Genomic DNA, 16,943 nt, shown 5'->3' with positions numbered 1-16,943 from the left:
AAATTGCACCGAATCTGGGTGCATTCTCTGGCCAAATGGCCTAAATCCTGGCACAGTGAGCACTTCTTGTGGGTGCAGGACGATGCAAAGTGGCCTTTATCACCACATTTATTGCACACCTTAGGCTGGCCTTTGGTAGAAAATGGTCAGCTTATCCCTACCCAGAAAGGCTGAGCAGGGAAGGTGCTGAACTACATCGCCCAGCACCCCCAATTTTAGTGACACTGTCCAGGCCCCTGTCCATATCCCATGCTCATCAAGGACCTTCCGCAGTGGAGTGAGGACCTCGCCATATCGGCGTAGCCATACTAATAAATCAGCCTCTGGTATGGATTCGTTACGCACCAAAATGGTCACTGATTTTATCAGAGGCTGTCTTGAAATCACTTTTGGCACCAAACCACTCCACTGCTGAAGGCCCTTGCACCTCCTAAATCTCTCCCAGAAGAGATCCAAACTTTCAGGTTTTACAAACGACAAATCAAATTCATAACTCCCCACCGGGCAAATTAAAGCAAAAATATCACAGACTTTAAACCCCATTTCCAAAATCAACTCAGCCACCCTCCCCCTTACTGGTGGAGTTCCATCCCCCACCCACCTCAACTGTACCACATTCCTCCTCCTATACCCACCAAACCTCCCTGAATTTTGACCAATAACAGAATTCCCACCACCCACCCTGGTGTGACTCCCCAAAGCTGAAGCATAGCTTCCAACATTCCTCCCAGCAGAAAATCCATCAGTTTTTTTTAAATTATCTGACACACACTTAGCAGATAACGATTGCACAGATTCGGGATTGATCTGTGCAATCGAATCTTTCCTCTGCTGAGCAGGAGGAGAAATGTCATTTTTATTTTTCCCAGCATTACTAACCCCTTCACCACCACCCACCACATTCATTGCTTTAACATTAATGTCATTTTTTATACTTGCTGGGATATTTATTATTGCTGTTGTCTTCACAGCAGAATCCATAGTTGCTGCTGCACTGGTAAAAACTCCAGCTGTCATCTTCTCTTCCACTAGGACAGGGTTTTCAGCTGTGGAAATAGCATTCTGTTTTAACACAGCAGCAGGTAAAGCATTGCAGGATACTTCCATTCCACTTCCAGAAACATGTTGATCCCCTCCCCCATCAGCACTCAGCTGGTCAATCAGCACTGGAAGACTGGGAGGCTCAGGTGAACATGAAGCAGGCTCTTTGGAGCTGGCAGCCATTTTGCTTGCCGTGGGACTACTGGTCTCAGCCAGACCAGCAAAATCCATGCCTGGGGTGTTTAATGCAGGTCCATCCACATTCATCTGATGGTCCGGGGATTCCACGGTCAGGGATTTTCCTTGCATGTCTGTCGGTTTCTCCACAGCGGTAACTCCCATAGGTAGCTGTATGCAGAGCTCCTTCTCACCTGGGACACCATCCACTACAGCAGATGGGGCAGACATGTTGGATGGCAGCATGGTGTACTGGGATTTCTCCACCATTACTGGCTTTGCTGGCTTGTATCTCCTCTGCCCATCCTCAGGGATTTCTGATGGATCATCAGAAAAGACAAACTTGTCTGCTTTCAGGGGTGACTCCATCTGCTGGATGAATGTCAGGGATCCATGTCCACTCTCAACCCCCTGGCTGGTTGCCGCTGGTGATTCCCAGTTCTGGCATGGGGGGAGAGGTGCAGAGGCAGATGGAGCCTGGTCATCCATTAACTGAGCCTGCTGATCCACAGAACTTGCTGATGCTTGGCTGGTAAAACGCCTCTCATTGTCAAACTTTTCTTTAAATGCTCCACTTCTATCTTTCAGCCTTTCCAATAATAAAGATTGTTCCTTTACCTTTTCTTCCAATTCCTGTAACTCAGGCTTCATGGCTGTGCGATTTTTACTCCAGGCCTGGAAATACTTGGTTTTGAAGGATTTGTGTTCAGCCTTCAAAACTTTAAGTTTTTCTTCCGCTCTCCCAATCGCCCTAAAACGATTGATAACCTTCTGGCTGAAGACATCCGCATTCTCACCAGGGCCTGGACCCACAGACAGGTCCTCCACCTCCTCCTCACTAGGTCCTGTGTCATCAGGGGGATCCCTCCCAGGGCCTCCCCCAGGATCAGGCATTGTTCCTGGGCCAAGCTAGCAAGCAAGGCCCAGGCTTGAAAAAAGGCTGGTTCTCAGAGAGCTCCTTGGGTGTGTCCTCCTCCTTCTTCCCACTGACCACCAATGTAAGGAACATTCTTCCCACTGACCACCAATGTAAGGAGCATTCTTCCCACTGACCACCAATGTAAGGAACATTCTTCCCACTGACCACCAATGTAAGGAGCATTCTTCCCACTGACCACCAATGTAAGGAACATTGTTCCCATTGATCACCAATTTAAGGAACATTCTTCCCATTGATCACCAATGTAAGGAACATTCTTCCCACTGACCACCAATGTAAGGGACATTCTTCCCACTGATCACCAATGTAAGGAGCATTCTTCCCACTGACCACCAATGTAAGGAACATTCTTCCCATTGATCACCAATGTAAGGAACATTGTTCCCATTGATCACCAATTTAAGGAACATTCTTCCCATTGATCACCAATGTAAGGAACATTCTTCCCACTGACCACCAATGTAAGGGACATTCTTCCCACTGACCACCAATGTAAGGGACATTCTTCCCACTGATCACCAATGTAAGGAGCATTCTTCCCACTGACCACCAATGTAAGGAACATTCTTCCCATTGATCACCAATGTAAGGAACATTGTTCCCATTGATCACCAATTTAAGGAACATTCTTCCCATTGATCACCAATGTAAGGAACATTCTTCCCACTGACCACCAATGTAAGGAGCATTCTTCCCACTTATCACCAATGTAAGGGACATTCTTCCCACTGACCACCAATGTAAGGAACATTCTTCCCAATTTTTGTTTATTAAAAGTCTTGCAATCAATAATCATAAAATCAATATACATAAATAAATATATACATATTTACATGAAAAGGGAAAAAAAATACATAGCAAGTTCTGCTCTCAAATAAAGAATGGCTTTACAGCAAAAACAAAACTCACATCATGAAACACATCATTACCGGGAAAAATAATCTTAATAAGACTCACACCACCACACCAGACATCAAACCTGCGAGGTCAAGAAACAAAAACCACTCCCATTATGCATGCAGCCCTTCTTCAAAAATGAAGATATTAACTAACAAAAGCTAAGGGCGTGAAAGAAATAGCATAGGAAAAAAGCTTTTCACCCAGAGATGGACAGTTCACCAAAAGCAGGTCTGATATTCCTCCACGCCCTTATCCAGACCGCTCGAGGCTCCCTGCCCTTCTCAAGACCCCGAATCTTCCCAACCTCACCCAGAATATCGTACACCACCACCTCGACAGGGAGGACTTTCTTCCGCAGGGTAATCTGGCACCGTGCATTCCACGTGAAGTAACGGACAACTATACTAACTAGAAAAAGTGTATCCAAATCAAAATCCCAGAGAGTCGGGAATGCCCCGTACACCCACTCCGCATAACTCATGCGATAGAGAAAGGGGATGCCTAGAGCCCTCCCCACCCTTTTATACACCTCTATGTTAAAGGGACACTGGAGCAAAAAGTGGTCCATAGACTCCACTTTACCAACACACTCCGCTCTAGGACAATCCCGATCATCCACAGGGCGATGCTTCAGGTTCCCTCTCACATAGAGCCTTCCATGGAAAGCGAGCCAGGCTTGATCCCTAAACTTCAAAGGGATTCTTCCTAAGTTAATTAAACGCAACCCCTCCCTCATTACGGGGCCTGGGCAATCCCTTAAGGTCAGCGACACACTGAAAGCAGAGCCCAAAATCCTCTTCTCCAGAAGCTTTCTGGGGAGGGACTTGATATCCCCCACTGTCACCTGCCACTGCCTAAGTATTTTCAGACACGGGGCAACATAAGCCGGAAGCTTGCCATGTCGGACTCTCAGACTTTTCACTGGCCCGCCATCTTCCCAGCATCGCAGAAAAGGCCTAAACCAAGATTGAAAAATACCCACCCATCCCGGCGGGGTCTCTGCTAACATATTACCAAGATTATACTTTAAAAAAAGCAGAGAAAAGAAAACTATAGGGTTGACCATTCCTAGACCACCCTCCCGCCTGGACAGGTAAGTTACATTGCGTTTGATCAGGTTCAGCCTATTTCCCCATAACAGTTGGAAAAAGCAGCTGTACACCCTTGCATAGAGAGATTCCGGCAAGATACAGACAAAGCTGACATATAAAAAGATTGGGATCAGGTAAGTTTTAATCAAGTCAACCCTTTCCCTCAAGGAAAGTTTCCATTTCTTCCAGCTTGCCACCTTGGCATTGGCATTCAACAACCTGCTTTCCCAATTTCGATGACCATAGTCACCAGGACCAAATTTGATGCCCAACACTTTAATTTCCTGCTGGGGCTCTGGGAAGGCATCCGGAAGTTCGAAGCTTTCACCCTCCTCACCCATCCAGAAAACTTCACTCTTTTCATGATTGATTTTAGAGCCAGAAGCCTCAGTGTACTGCTCTATCACAGAGACCACCTCCTGCGCCTCCTCCATCCCAGAGATAATAACAGACACATCATCGGCATAGGCCACGACCTTCAAAGGCGGCACACCAGCAATGCCCAAAGGCACCCCACACAACGATCCACTCTCTAACCTTCTTATGAAGGGATCGATTGCGAATACATATAGCAGGGGGCTCAAAGGACACCCCTGGCGCACCCCAGAGCCAACCTCAAAAGGCCGTCCAACCCAACCATTAACAAGTGGGAAGCTCTCAGCCCCTTTATATAATGTTTTCAGCCAATCAATAAACCTCCCCTGCAGGCCGTATCTACCAAGTAGCAAATACAGGTACTCATGATTGACTCGATCAAAAGCCTTCGCCTGATCCAATGCCAGCAAGTACTTTCTCCATCCAGCAGCCCTGCATCGCTCCAAAGCCTCCCGGACAGCTAAAATTGCTGAAAAGGTACTTCTGCCCTGGACCGAGCAGTGCTGATGATTGGACAACAAATCGCCTGCTACTGACGACAAGCGCCAAAAAAGAATCTTCGCCAAGATCTTTCTATCAACATTGAGAAGACTGATGGGGCGCCAGTTCTCAATTATTGAGGGGTCTTTACCTTTTGACAGAAGAATCACAGCGGATTGCCTCATGGAGGGAGGGAGAGAACCCTCTTCTAAACAGCTGTTATAAACCTCCGCTAAAAAGGGAGCCAGAATGGACTTAAAACACTTGTAAAATTCAGCTGTCAACCCATCTGGCCCAGGCGACTTTTTGGTAGCCAGCTTCTCTATAGCACGAACTACCTCATCCGCTGAAATTGGTTCTGTCAAATCCATCAAAGGCAATGTATCATTTCCCAATCCTGGAGTAGAATCCAGAAAGCTTTCCATCCTGTCCCGACTAAGGTCCTTTCTTCCCAGAAGGTCTGCGTAATATGACCTGAAGATCTCCAGGATCCCTGATCTGGACTTCACCAGGGAACCCGTACTATCCCTCAGACCTATGACCGTCTTAACTGCTATGCCTTGCTTACAGTTCTGGTAAGGATCAGGCGAGTGATATTTCCCATAATCTCTCTCCAGAACCAAGGAGGCATGCCGGTCGTATTGACACTTCCTAAGAAGAATCTTTACCTCCGAGATCTCCCCTGGATCTCCTCCATACGAGACAAGACGATCAAGCTTCCTCCGCAAATGCTGGTAGGCAATATACATACCAAGCTGCTTCTTCTTACTTATGGCCTTGAAAAGTCCAATCGCCCTTTGTTTCACAAGCTCCCACCACTCTGACTTACTGCTGCAAAAGTCCAGAATAGAAACCTGTGCCTGAAAAAAATCCTCAAAGGATTGTCTTACCTCTACATCTTCCAGGAGAGCCGAATTCAGTTTCCAGGTACCCCTTCCCCTGGGTGGAGTGTCCGAGGCATTCAGAGTCACAGACAGCATACAGTGGTCAGAGAACTCCACCGCCCTCAACTCAGGAGCCGAGAAAGCAGAGTTCTCCTTTAAAAAAAACCTATCTATCCTACTCTGACTATTCCCTCTCTGAAACGTGAATCCCGTGCTGCCAGGGCAGTGCTTAATGTGCACATCTACCAGGCCTGCTTGTCTAACCATATCTCTAAGAAAAACGCTATCATAACCCAGCCTGTCTATGGAGACCCTCCTGTCTTCAGGCCTAATTATGGTGTTAAAGTCACCTCCAAAGACAACCTGCTGGGATGTAAAAAGGAAGGGCTTGATCTTTGTGAAGAGGCATTTCCTGTCCCATTTTGACTGCGGTCCATAGATATTGATCAGGCGCAGGTCCTGCCCCCTAACAGAGACGTCTAAGACCATGCATCTCCCCATTTCTACCTCAATTATCCGCCGGCACGTTACCATATTGGTTTTAAAAAGAACCGCAACTCCGCTGCAAGGCTCAGCCGCAAGAGACCAAAAGGAGGGACCGCATCTCCACTCCCTTTTTGCTAGATGGACATCGGCCAAAGTATTGAGCCAGGTCTCTTGCAAAAATAAAATCTCAGCATCAAACTCACTGAGCAAAAATAAGGCAATATCACGAGCTCTTGCAGATTTCACGCTGGCGACATTAATGGTCGCCACCTTTATCAGAGCGGGCACTGCCATCAGGATGATTGGGGTAGTCGTTTCTTAACCTCCACCACACTCTCATCACCCGAAACAGCTCTCTTTACACTATGTGACTCCCCCTCATCCATAGATGATAAAGTAGATAAATCGGATACTAACTCCTCCCCTGATAAAACCGAAAATGTGTTGCCAAGAGGAACCCCTCCTGGCTCTAACTGTAAGGAAGAAGTGACCGCTTTACTGGTCTTCCTCTTCTTCTTTTTCTTCCTCTTTGTCCTCTCCCACCCCTCATCATCCGAATCCTCCACAACAGAGGGTGAGACATGGGACATGGACACCCCTCCCTCAACCCCATCGACCCCACCACCATCCAGCACCCCTGCACCCTCTTGGCCGCGTTTGCGGTGTCGAGAGACAGGGACTGGAGGTGGAGTAGGCCGAGGGGGAAGATCCACTATACCCGCCCCCCCAGCAGCTTCCGCTAGTCTGGAGGATCTACGCACAGTAGATGTAGGAACAACAGGAGGGACAGACTCAGGGACCACATCACTAGGGGAAACAGAATCTGACACAACAGACACAGACTCAGGGACCACATCACTAGGGGAAACAGAATCTGACACAACAGACACAGGAGGGGCAACAACAATTTCCTCTCTAACTTCAGCTGCTTCATCTTCTTTATCAAGCCTCTGCAGCTCAGTCTCCAATCCTGGCAAGTTATGCAGTGCCTCTGGGCACTGGCTATATGGATGACCCAGCTGCTGGCACAAATTGCACCGAATCTGGGTGCATTCTCTGGCCAAATGGCCTAAATCCTGGCACAGTGAGCACTTCTTGTGGGTGCAGGACGATGCAAAGTGGCCTTTATCACCACATTTATTACACACCTTAGGCTGACCTTGGTAGAAAATGGTCAGCCTATCCCTACCCAGAAAGGCTGAGCAGGGAAGGTGCTGAACTACATCGCCCAGCACCCCCAATTTTAGCGACACTGTCCAGGCCCCTGTCCATATCCCATGCTCATCAAGGACCTTCCGCAGTGGAGTGAGGACCTCGCCATATCGGCGTAGCCATACTAATAAATCAGCCTCTGGTATGGATTCGTTACGCACCAAAATGGTCACTGATTTTATCAGAGGCTGCCTTGAAATCACTTTTGGCACCAAACCACTCCACTGCTGAAGGCCCTTGCACCTCCTAAATCTCTCCCAGAAGAGATCCAAACTTTCAGGTTTTACAAACGACAAATCAAATTCATAACTCCCCACCGGGCAAATTAAAGCAAAAATATCACAAGCTTTAAACCCCATTTCCAAAATCAACTCAGCCACCCTCCCCCTTACTGGCGGAGTTCCATCCCCCACCCACCTCAACTGTACCACATTCCTCCTCCTATACCCACCAAACCTCCCTGAATTTTGACTAATAACAGAATTCCCACCACCCACCCTGGTGTGACTCCCCAAAGCTGAAGCATAGCTTCCAACATTCCTCCCAGCAGAAAATCCATCAGTTTTTTTTAAATTATCTGACACACACTTAGCAGATAACGATTGCACAGATTCGGGATTGATCTGTGCAATCGAATCTTTCCTCTGCTGAGCAGGAGGAGAAATGTCATTTTTATTTTTCCCAGCATTACTAACCCCTTCACCACCACCCACCACATTCATTGCTTTAACATTGTCATTTTTTATACTTGCTGGGATACTTATTATTGCTGTTGTCTTCACAGCAGAATCCATAGTTGCTGCTGCATTGGTAAGAACTCCAGCTGTCATCTTCTCTTCCACTAGGACAGGGTTTTCAGCTGTGGAAATAGCATTCTGTTTTAACACAGCAGCAGGTAAAGCATTGCAGGATATTTCCATTGCTACTTCCATTCCACTTCCAGAACTATGTTGATCCCCTCCCCCATCAGCAATCAGCACTGGAAGACTGGGAGGCTCAGGTGAACATGAAGCAGGCTCTTTGGAGCTGGCAGCCATTTTGCTTGCCGTGGGACTACTGGTCTCAGCCAGACCAGCAAAATCCATGCCTGGGGTGTTTAATGCAGGTCCATCCACATTCGTCTGATGGTCCGGGGCTTGCATGTCTGCACTCGGTTTCTCCAAAGCGGTAACTCCAATAGGTAGCTGTATGCAGAGCTCTTTCTCACCTGGGACACCATCCACTACAGCAGATGGGGCAGACATGTTGGATGGCAGCATGGTGTACTGGGATTTCTCCACCATTACTGGCTTTGCTGGCCTGTATCTCCTCTGCCCATCCTCAGGGATTTCTGATGGATCATCAGAAAATACAAACCTGTCTGCTTTCAGGGGTGACTCCATCTGCTGGATGAATGTCAGGGATCCATGTCCACTCTCAACCCCCTGGCTGGTTGCCGCTGGTGATTCCCAGTTCTGGCATGGGGGGAGAGGTGCAGAGGCAGATGGAGCCTGGTCATCCATTAACTGAGGCTGCTGATCCACAGAACTTGCTGATGCTTGGCTGGTAAATCGCCTCTCATTGTCAAATTTTTCTTTAAATGCTCCACTTCTGTCTTTCAGCCTTTCCAATAATAAAGTTTGTTCCTTTACCCTTTCTTCCAATTCCTGTAACTCAGGCTTCATGGCTGTGCGATTTTTACTCCAGGCCTGGAAATACTTGGTTTTGAAGGATTTGTGTTCAGCCTTCAAAACATTAAGTTTTTCTTCCGCTCTCCCAATCGCCCTAAAACGATTGATAACCTTCTGGCTGAAGACATCCGCATTCTCATCGGGGCCTGGACCCACAGACAGGTCCTCCACCTCCTCCTCACTAGGCCCCGTGTCATCAGGGGGATCCCTCCCAGGGCCTCCCCCAGGATCAGGCATTGTTCCTGGGCCAAGCTAGCAAGCAAGGCCCAGGCTTGAAAAGGGCTGGATCTCACAGAGAGCTCCTTGGGTGTGTCCTCCTCCTTCTTCCCACTGACTACCAATGTAAGGAGGATTCTTCCCACTGACCACCAATGTAAGGGACATTCTTCCCACTGACCACCAATGTAAAGGACATTCTTCCCACTGACCACCAATGTAAGGGACATTCTTCCCACTGATCACCAATGTAAGGAGCATTCTTCCCACTGACCACCAATGTAAGGAACATTCTTCCCATTGATCACCAATGTAAGGAACATTCTTCCCATTGATCACCAATTTAAGGAACATTCTTCCCATTGATCACCAATGTAAGGAACATTCTTCCCACTGACCACCAATGTAAGGGACATTCTTCCCACTGACCACCAATGTAAGGGACATTCTTCCCACTGATCCCCAATGTAAGGAGCATTCTTCCCACTGACCACCAATGTAAGGAACATTCTTCCCCCTGACCACAAATGTAATGGACATTCTTCCCACCAATCACCAATGTAAGGAACAGTGGTGGCTGGTGCGTCCGCCCCCCCCCCCCTATCCATGCGTCCGGCCCCCCAATCTGCATGTGAGGCACCGGACTTATGGAGCTCAATGGGGTTTTTTTTTTCCTGAGTCACCTGATTAGAGCCAGAGGCAGAGGCAATAGGCAGAGCAGTGCGCCCCGAGCCCAACCATTGTGTGACAATAGTAAATGAAAATTCGCTATTGTTACACGGGTCCTCCTCCTGGCCAATCAGGAAGCGGGTCCGAGACCCGCTTCCTGATTGGCCGAAAGGCAAAACCATGCCATTGGCCGAGGAGGAGGCGGGGGGACTCGAGGAGACGCCGGGGGACTGAGGAGAAGCTGCAGGTAAGTGCACTTGTCTCGGGGGGGGGGGGGGCACGGCACGCTACGCTACGCTGGTCACTCTGCATTGAATGGGGGCACAGTGATCTCTCTGCATTGAATGGGGGCACACTGATCTCTCTGCATTGAATGGGGGCACACTGATCTCTCTGCATTAAATGGGGGCACACTGATCTCTCTGCATTGAATGGGGGCACACTGATCTCTCTGCATTAAATGGGGGCACACTGATCTCTCTGCATTGAATGGGGGCACTGATCTCTCTGCATTAAATGGGGGCACACTGATCTCTCTGCATTGAATGGGGTCACACTGATCTCTCTGCATTGAATGGGGGCACACTGATCTCTCTGCATTGAATGGGGGCACACTGATCTCTCTGCATTGAATGGGGGCACACTGATCTCTCTGCATTAAATGGGGGCACACTGATCTCTCTGCATTGAATGGGGGCACACTGATCTCTCTGCATTAAATGGGGGCACACTGACCTCTCTGCATTGAATGGGGGCACACTGATCTCTTTGCATTGAATGGGGCACGATGATCTCTCTGCATTGAAGGGGGCACACTGATCTCTCTGCATTGAAAGGGGCACACTAATCTCTGTATTGAAAGGGGGCACACTGGTCATTCTGCATTGAAAGGGGGCACGCTGGTCATTCTGCATCGAAAGGGGGCACGCTGGTCATTCTGCATTAAAAGGGGGCACGCTGGTCACTCTGCATTTAAGGGGGCACACTATACCTTGAATACTGAAGGCCTCTTTCACACTTTTGTGACCTCAAAGTCACGCAATGTTTACAGCGTTTTTTGCCGCAAAGCAATGCCTATTACATTTTTTCTGTTTGCTCCCCCCCCCCCCAAAATATTTAGAGCACCAGCCGCCACTGGTAAGGAACATTCTTCCCACTGACCTCCAACGTAAGGAACACCAATATAATGTAATAGTTATTAGTTGGAAGGTGCATTTTTCCCCATGACCCCTAAAATAAGCAAGAGTTCCTCTAGACTTGAGGACGATTTCAAGGTAAAAAAAATATAGGTTAACAAAAGGCTGATAGAGGGTATAAAACAAACTGCTCACGGTCTGTCTATGTTTTCTATGCCTGTGTGTGCTGTGTCAGTAGGTGGTCAGTCTGTGTACTGTGACAATGGGCATTTATTACAAAGTTTATCTATAGAGGGCTGCGCTGACTTTGGACTTGATAAAACACAGTGGACCAACATCAGCAGATGACACGGCTCCCCAAATCATCACTGACTGTGGAAACTTCACACTGGACCTCATGCAACTTGCATTCTAAGCCTCTCCACTCCACTCCTCCAGACTCTGGGACCTTAATTTCCAAATGAAATGCAAAATTTTCAACAGTCAGTGATGATTTGGGGAGCCATGTCATCTGCTGGTGTTGCTCCACTGTGTTTTATCAAGTCCAAAGTCAGTGCACCCCTCTAGCAGGAAATTCTAGAGCGCTTCATGCTTCCCTCTGCTGACCAGCTTTATGGAGATGCTGATTTCATTTTCCAGCAGGACTTGGCACCGCCCACACTGCCAAACCTACCAATACCTGGTCACATGATCATGGGATCACTGTGCTTGATAGGCCAGGAAAATCGCCTGACCTAAACCCCATAGAGAATCTGTGGGGTATTGTCAAGAGGAAGATGAGAGACACCAGACCCAACAATGCAGAGGAGCTGAAGGCCGCTATCAAAGCAACCTGAGCCAGGACAAGGTGGGGGGGGGGCTCAGGGGTGAAAGGGCACGTGCCCTGGGGTGAGCTATTTACTGAGAAGGGATGGGTGATAAGCTTTGTAGTGTCAGATTGAGGGAAGAGCTCTGTACTGGGAGGGGAGGGTGGGGTGGGGGAGAGCTTTGTAGTGGTGTTTCTTCCAGTGACATCACCGATGCAGGGACATTTTCCATTTAAGCGACACCACCACCACCACCAACTGAAGGGCATTTTTCTTTTTTAGTGACATCATCAACCCAAGGACATGTTTTTCTTTCACCGCTGTTAGGCCATTGTTTGTGCACTGACCTTAAAGCGGAGTTCCGGCCTCAAAATCGACATAATCAATTTCGGGCCATCCGCTTGCTTTTCGTTACCTGAAAAACAAATGGATAGTTACGATTTTTTTTTTGTTTACTTACCTTATTATAGAAGGAAATATACTCACCTTTCTTCCACTTCCACCCTCTGCGGCCGCGGCCCGCGCCGTCACTTCCTCTTTGCATTGATTCCTGGGAGATGAGCATCATCACTCCCAGGAATCAATGCGCCTGCACCATCCCCGCTCGTCACTTCCGGTGCGGCGCCTCATTCCCTGCTAAACAGCTTCTAGGCATGCCCAGAAGCTGTGGAGGGATGACGCGCCTGCACTGGAAGTGACCAGCGGGGCCGGTGCAGTGCATTCTGGGAGAAGAGGACACGGAAGAGGACGCAGAAGAGGACGCGCTGGCTTCAGCTGCCCACATCCAAGATGGCAGCGCTAGAGAAGACATTTTCAAGGTAAGTATTTCTTCTAAAATGTAAGTGCAACCCGGGACAGTTCAGAGGCTATCCATTATGGAATGTACTAGCCCTGACTGTCCCTGACGGATTTTTATCTAAATTTCACCCCCGTGGCCGAAACTCCACTTTAAACTTTTCAATTTGCTGCAGTGTACTAGAAACGTTGGTATCTTTTCAATGTATGTCACAAATTTTACAAACATAGGCTATTGGCCTTGTCCCTTTGTCCACCCAATGGAGCGGGCTGGAATGGAGTTTGGAGTGTCTGATAGGCTGAAGGTTGTGGGGTGCTTGGGGGTACAGTTTCCCATCTTACCCCTGGGCACTGGGTGATTTTGTCCTAGAACTGGCTGGAAGTAAAATAAAAAAGACATTGCATGAGATAAGTATAGATCAGAGTCAATGCGAGTTAATAAAGGCCGAAGTACACTACACATGGTCTATTTGCACTGCCTATCCCGACATTATACAAACCTTCCATCGCTATCTACCCCCATTACATGTATACAATAACTGCAGGTCAGTGGAATGATGCCTGTGATGTAGACCTCGTTCTTGTATGTATGCAGCACCCTCCTAGGTAGGTGCTAGGTAAAAGCATTGTTTGCTCCATCTGCTTATCAGGGGAGCCTGATCTGTAGTTTTGCCTGTTACATCTGTCCATGTGTGATTCACTTGGTCTGAGGTAATGTCCCCACTGTATCCAATAGGGCAGCCTGTTGGACAGTGAAGGAAACCCAGCCAGTGAAACACAGGCTTTTTTGGCTGTTCCAGTGGGTTGGCACAACAGTGGTGCATCCTGGGATAGGTCATAAAAGCCAGGGGCACATGTGTCTTTAGGCAGGAAGCCAGATCCCAGGAGGAGGGTGACGTTTGTCTCTCCTACTGTCAGCAAGGAAGGTGGTCACAGGCAGTTGGTCTAGTGGATCAAGTGTGTGATGCTGAGCCAGGAGGTCCAGGATACTGACAAGTGGAGCTGAAGGCAGAGCAAACCAGGGAAAAACAGTGTCCATGAGTACCGGGAAGCTTGCCAGGGGTCTGCCCAGGAAGGGGACCACTCCAGTGGAGAGTGAGTGGACAAGGGGCTAGCATGCACAGGAAGTGAGAAAGGGGGTGCCAAGTCAGGTCCCTGAAGAATAATACAGTCAGGAACCTATTTTCTACTTCATATCTGTAGCAAGGTGAAGCAGCGGCCTTGCCGCACTCATTACAGAAATTGTGCATAGTTCAAGTTGAGTATCCCACTCATCCCTTCTCCCATCCAAGTCCTAAAATAAAACACAAAAACCAAATTCCCTGGACTGTTCATTGTCTGAGCCAAGTCTTAAAGTGATAAGTTTTACAGACTGTTGCTTTGGGTAACCCAGGGGAATCCACACCCAGCAGCTCATAAAGGGGCAGTGCTACATGTACATGACATACGTTTTTGAATACAGGTCCAGGCTGGTAAGGCCACACAGTGTCTGTATGTATAATTCATGATTACATAGTAACATACACATATCATTGGCAGGTTTGGGAATGACATCCTCTGATGTGGTGGCCGAAGCCGTGTTAGATGCAGTGATGGAATTTGTCAGCCATAACTCACCCAGATCAGTTCTAATGGTGAAACTGGTCACTCCGCTTCAGCAAATCGTAGATGATTTCCTTAATGCCATGAAGGTGAAGGCCGAATCTGCTGCAGCAAAACAATCCTCCTGGCTGTCTGGATTTTCTAAGATCAAGAAATGTGAGTGCTGATACCTTTATACCAATCATGTTTGGGCTCTGTTAGTTGGCTGTTTTTTTTAGTAACCTACAATAGATTGAATCTCATCGGCTGATACTGCACTATGCACTGCCCTCTTAACCACTTAAGCCCCGGAAGATTTTACCCCCTTCCTGACCAGGGCCTATTTTGCTATTCGGCACTGCGTGACTTTAACGGACAATTGCGCGGTCATGTGATATTGTACCTAAACGAAATTGACGTCCTTTTTTCCCCACAGACAGTGCTTTCTTTTGGTGGTATTTGATCACCTCTGCGATTTTTTACTTTTTGCGCTATAAACAAAAAAAGAGCGTAAATTTTGCAAAAATAACAATATTTTTCAAATTTTTTTACATGAAATTCCCAAAAAAAAAAGTAAAAATCCAAATATTTTAACATTTTTGGCCAATTTGTTTTCTGCTACATATGTTTGGTACAAAAAATCACAATAAGCGTATTTTGATTGGTTTGCGCTAAAGTTATTGCATTTACTAACTAAGGGAAAGATTTCTGTCATTTTTGTTGTTTTTTTTTTTTTTTAACGAGTAATGGTGGCGATCTGCGATTTTTTTTTTTGCGGGACTGCGACATTGTGGCGGACAGATCGGACCCCTGACTGACATTTTTGATACTTTTGGGGGTACCAGTGACATTACTACAGTAATCAGTGCTATACATATGCACTGTTACTGTAAAAATGACACTGGCAGGGAAGGGGTTAACTTTATTAGACATCCAGGGGTTAAGTGTGTCCCTAGGGGCGTGCTTCTAACTGTAAAGGGGCGTGGCTAGTGGTGTAACAACAGGGACATACGATACTACATAGCAGGACCGTATGATCTCTGTACTTACACAGGGGAGAATGACAGACGGCTTTGTTTACATCAGCCGCCTGCCTTTCTCCCTCTGCACCGGACGATCGCGAGTGACCGGCGGACATCAGGTCCGCCGGTCACACGCGCAGGGATGTGCAGGAGCGAGCAGGGGCAGGAGCGCGCCTCCGGCGGTGCGCGCTCGCCCCCTAGAGCCTCACAGTAGTCCTATGTCGCTTTGCCTGTGAGGGGCTGACTGCCGCAGTAAATATAAAATGAAGCTGCTTATTTTTGATTGTATGATAAAGTCTACAGCAGGGGCCTTCAAACTATGGCCCTCCAGTTGTTCAGGAACAACAATTCCCATCATGCCTAGTCATGTCTGTGAATGTCAGAGTTTTACAATGCCTCCCGAATCGTAGTTCTGCAACAGCTGGAGGGCCGTAGTTTGAGGATCCCTGGTCTACAGTGACCCTATTTTTAAGTCCTTCTTCTGGTGTGACTCTTCCCACAGAGTCCAGTTACATACATTTAATTTTTGTCTCCCAAACAGGCTTAGTGAGTCTTGTGACGTGGAATTATAATGCAGAGGAAGATGAAGAAGAGGAATCCAAGGTTTTTGAGATAAGAGAAAATATTGAACCAGCTATTATCCAGCTGTGTGCGGAAAGTCAGGACGCCGTTGACAAGACGAAAGTCTGGCTCCGTGATCTGATAATGAAGGAGCAGAATGAGAACATCATCACAGATGACTGGATCCCAAAGTTTGATGACAAGGACCATGAGGCTTTGGGCCAGCTTCAGAAGACCTATCACGTTACTGTTATTTTTGACTCACTGAGTTCCACCATCAAAGTGCTGGGCGTGTGCAAAGATGTCCTGGAGGTCAGTAAAAAAATCCAAGACATTATAAAGAATGTGCGAGATAAGAGGATGAAAGAGCGGGAGGCGGAGCATTACAGTAATCTGGTGGAATGGGGATATTTCAGCGGAGACAAATTTATTCCCTTCGACAAAATGACAAACATGGAGCTGGAGAAGGCCAAGACTGAGGACAGACAAAGTATACACATTGATATAAACAGGGAAAAATACACAGCGATTGTAGAACTGGAAACTGCAAGAGATCCCAGAGGGAACATTGTAAAGCTTCAACGTATATCTAAACACGGTAACTTCTATTATCCTCATTAAAGTGAACCTGTAAGGACAGAAAAAGGAAGCTGCCATTATTTATTTATTTATTTTATTTATTTCAGGTTCTTATATAGCGCTGTCAATTTACGCAGCGCTTTACATATACATTACATATTCACATCAGTCCCTACCCTCAAGGAGCTTACAATCTAAGGTCCCTAACTCACATTAACCTACCAACATGTCTTTGGAGTACCCGGAGGAAACCCACGCAGGCACAGGGAGAACATGCAAACTCCAGGCAGGTAGTGTTGTGGTTGGGATTGATGACTTTTGA

At 47.5% G+C, this 16,943-nt stretch overlaps 1 protein-coding gene across 1 annotated transcript in view; it reads left to right on the top strand.

Annotated features, from left to right (window-relative positions):
* The window catches only part of LOC309558761 (protein mono-ADP-ribosyltransferase PARP14-like), a gene marked incomplete at both ends in the record, with an annotated part of 86,823 nt that extends 70,160 nt beyond the window's left edge, over nt 1–16,663 (top strand). The window contains 2 exons of the mRNA XM_082261809.1: nt 14,418–14,636; nt 16,023–16,663. Coding sequence (XP_082117935.1) covers nt 14,418–14,636; nt 16,023–16,663 — 860 coding nt within the window. The remainder of the gene's footprint in view (nt 1–14,417; nt 14,637–16,022) is intronic.
* Between the last annotated feature and the right edge of the window lie 280 nt (nt 16,664–16,943).

This window comes from Pelophylax lessonae, assembly GCF_965119305.1.
Source record: "Pelophylax lessonae genome assembly, chromosome: 6".
NCBI classification, from domain to species: Eukaryota; Metazoa; Chordata; class Amphibia; order Anura; family Ranidae; genus Pelophylax; species Pelophylax lessonae.
Note: the sequence above shows the minus strand (reverse complement) of the source record. Positions and strands in the feature narration are given on the sequence as shown.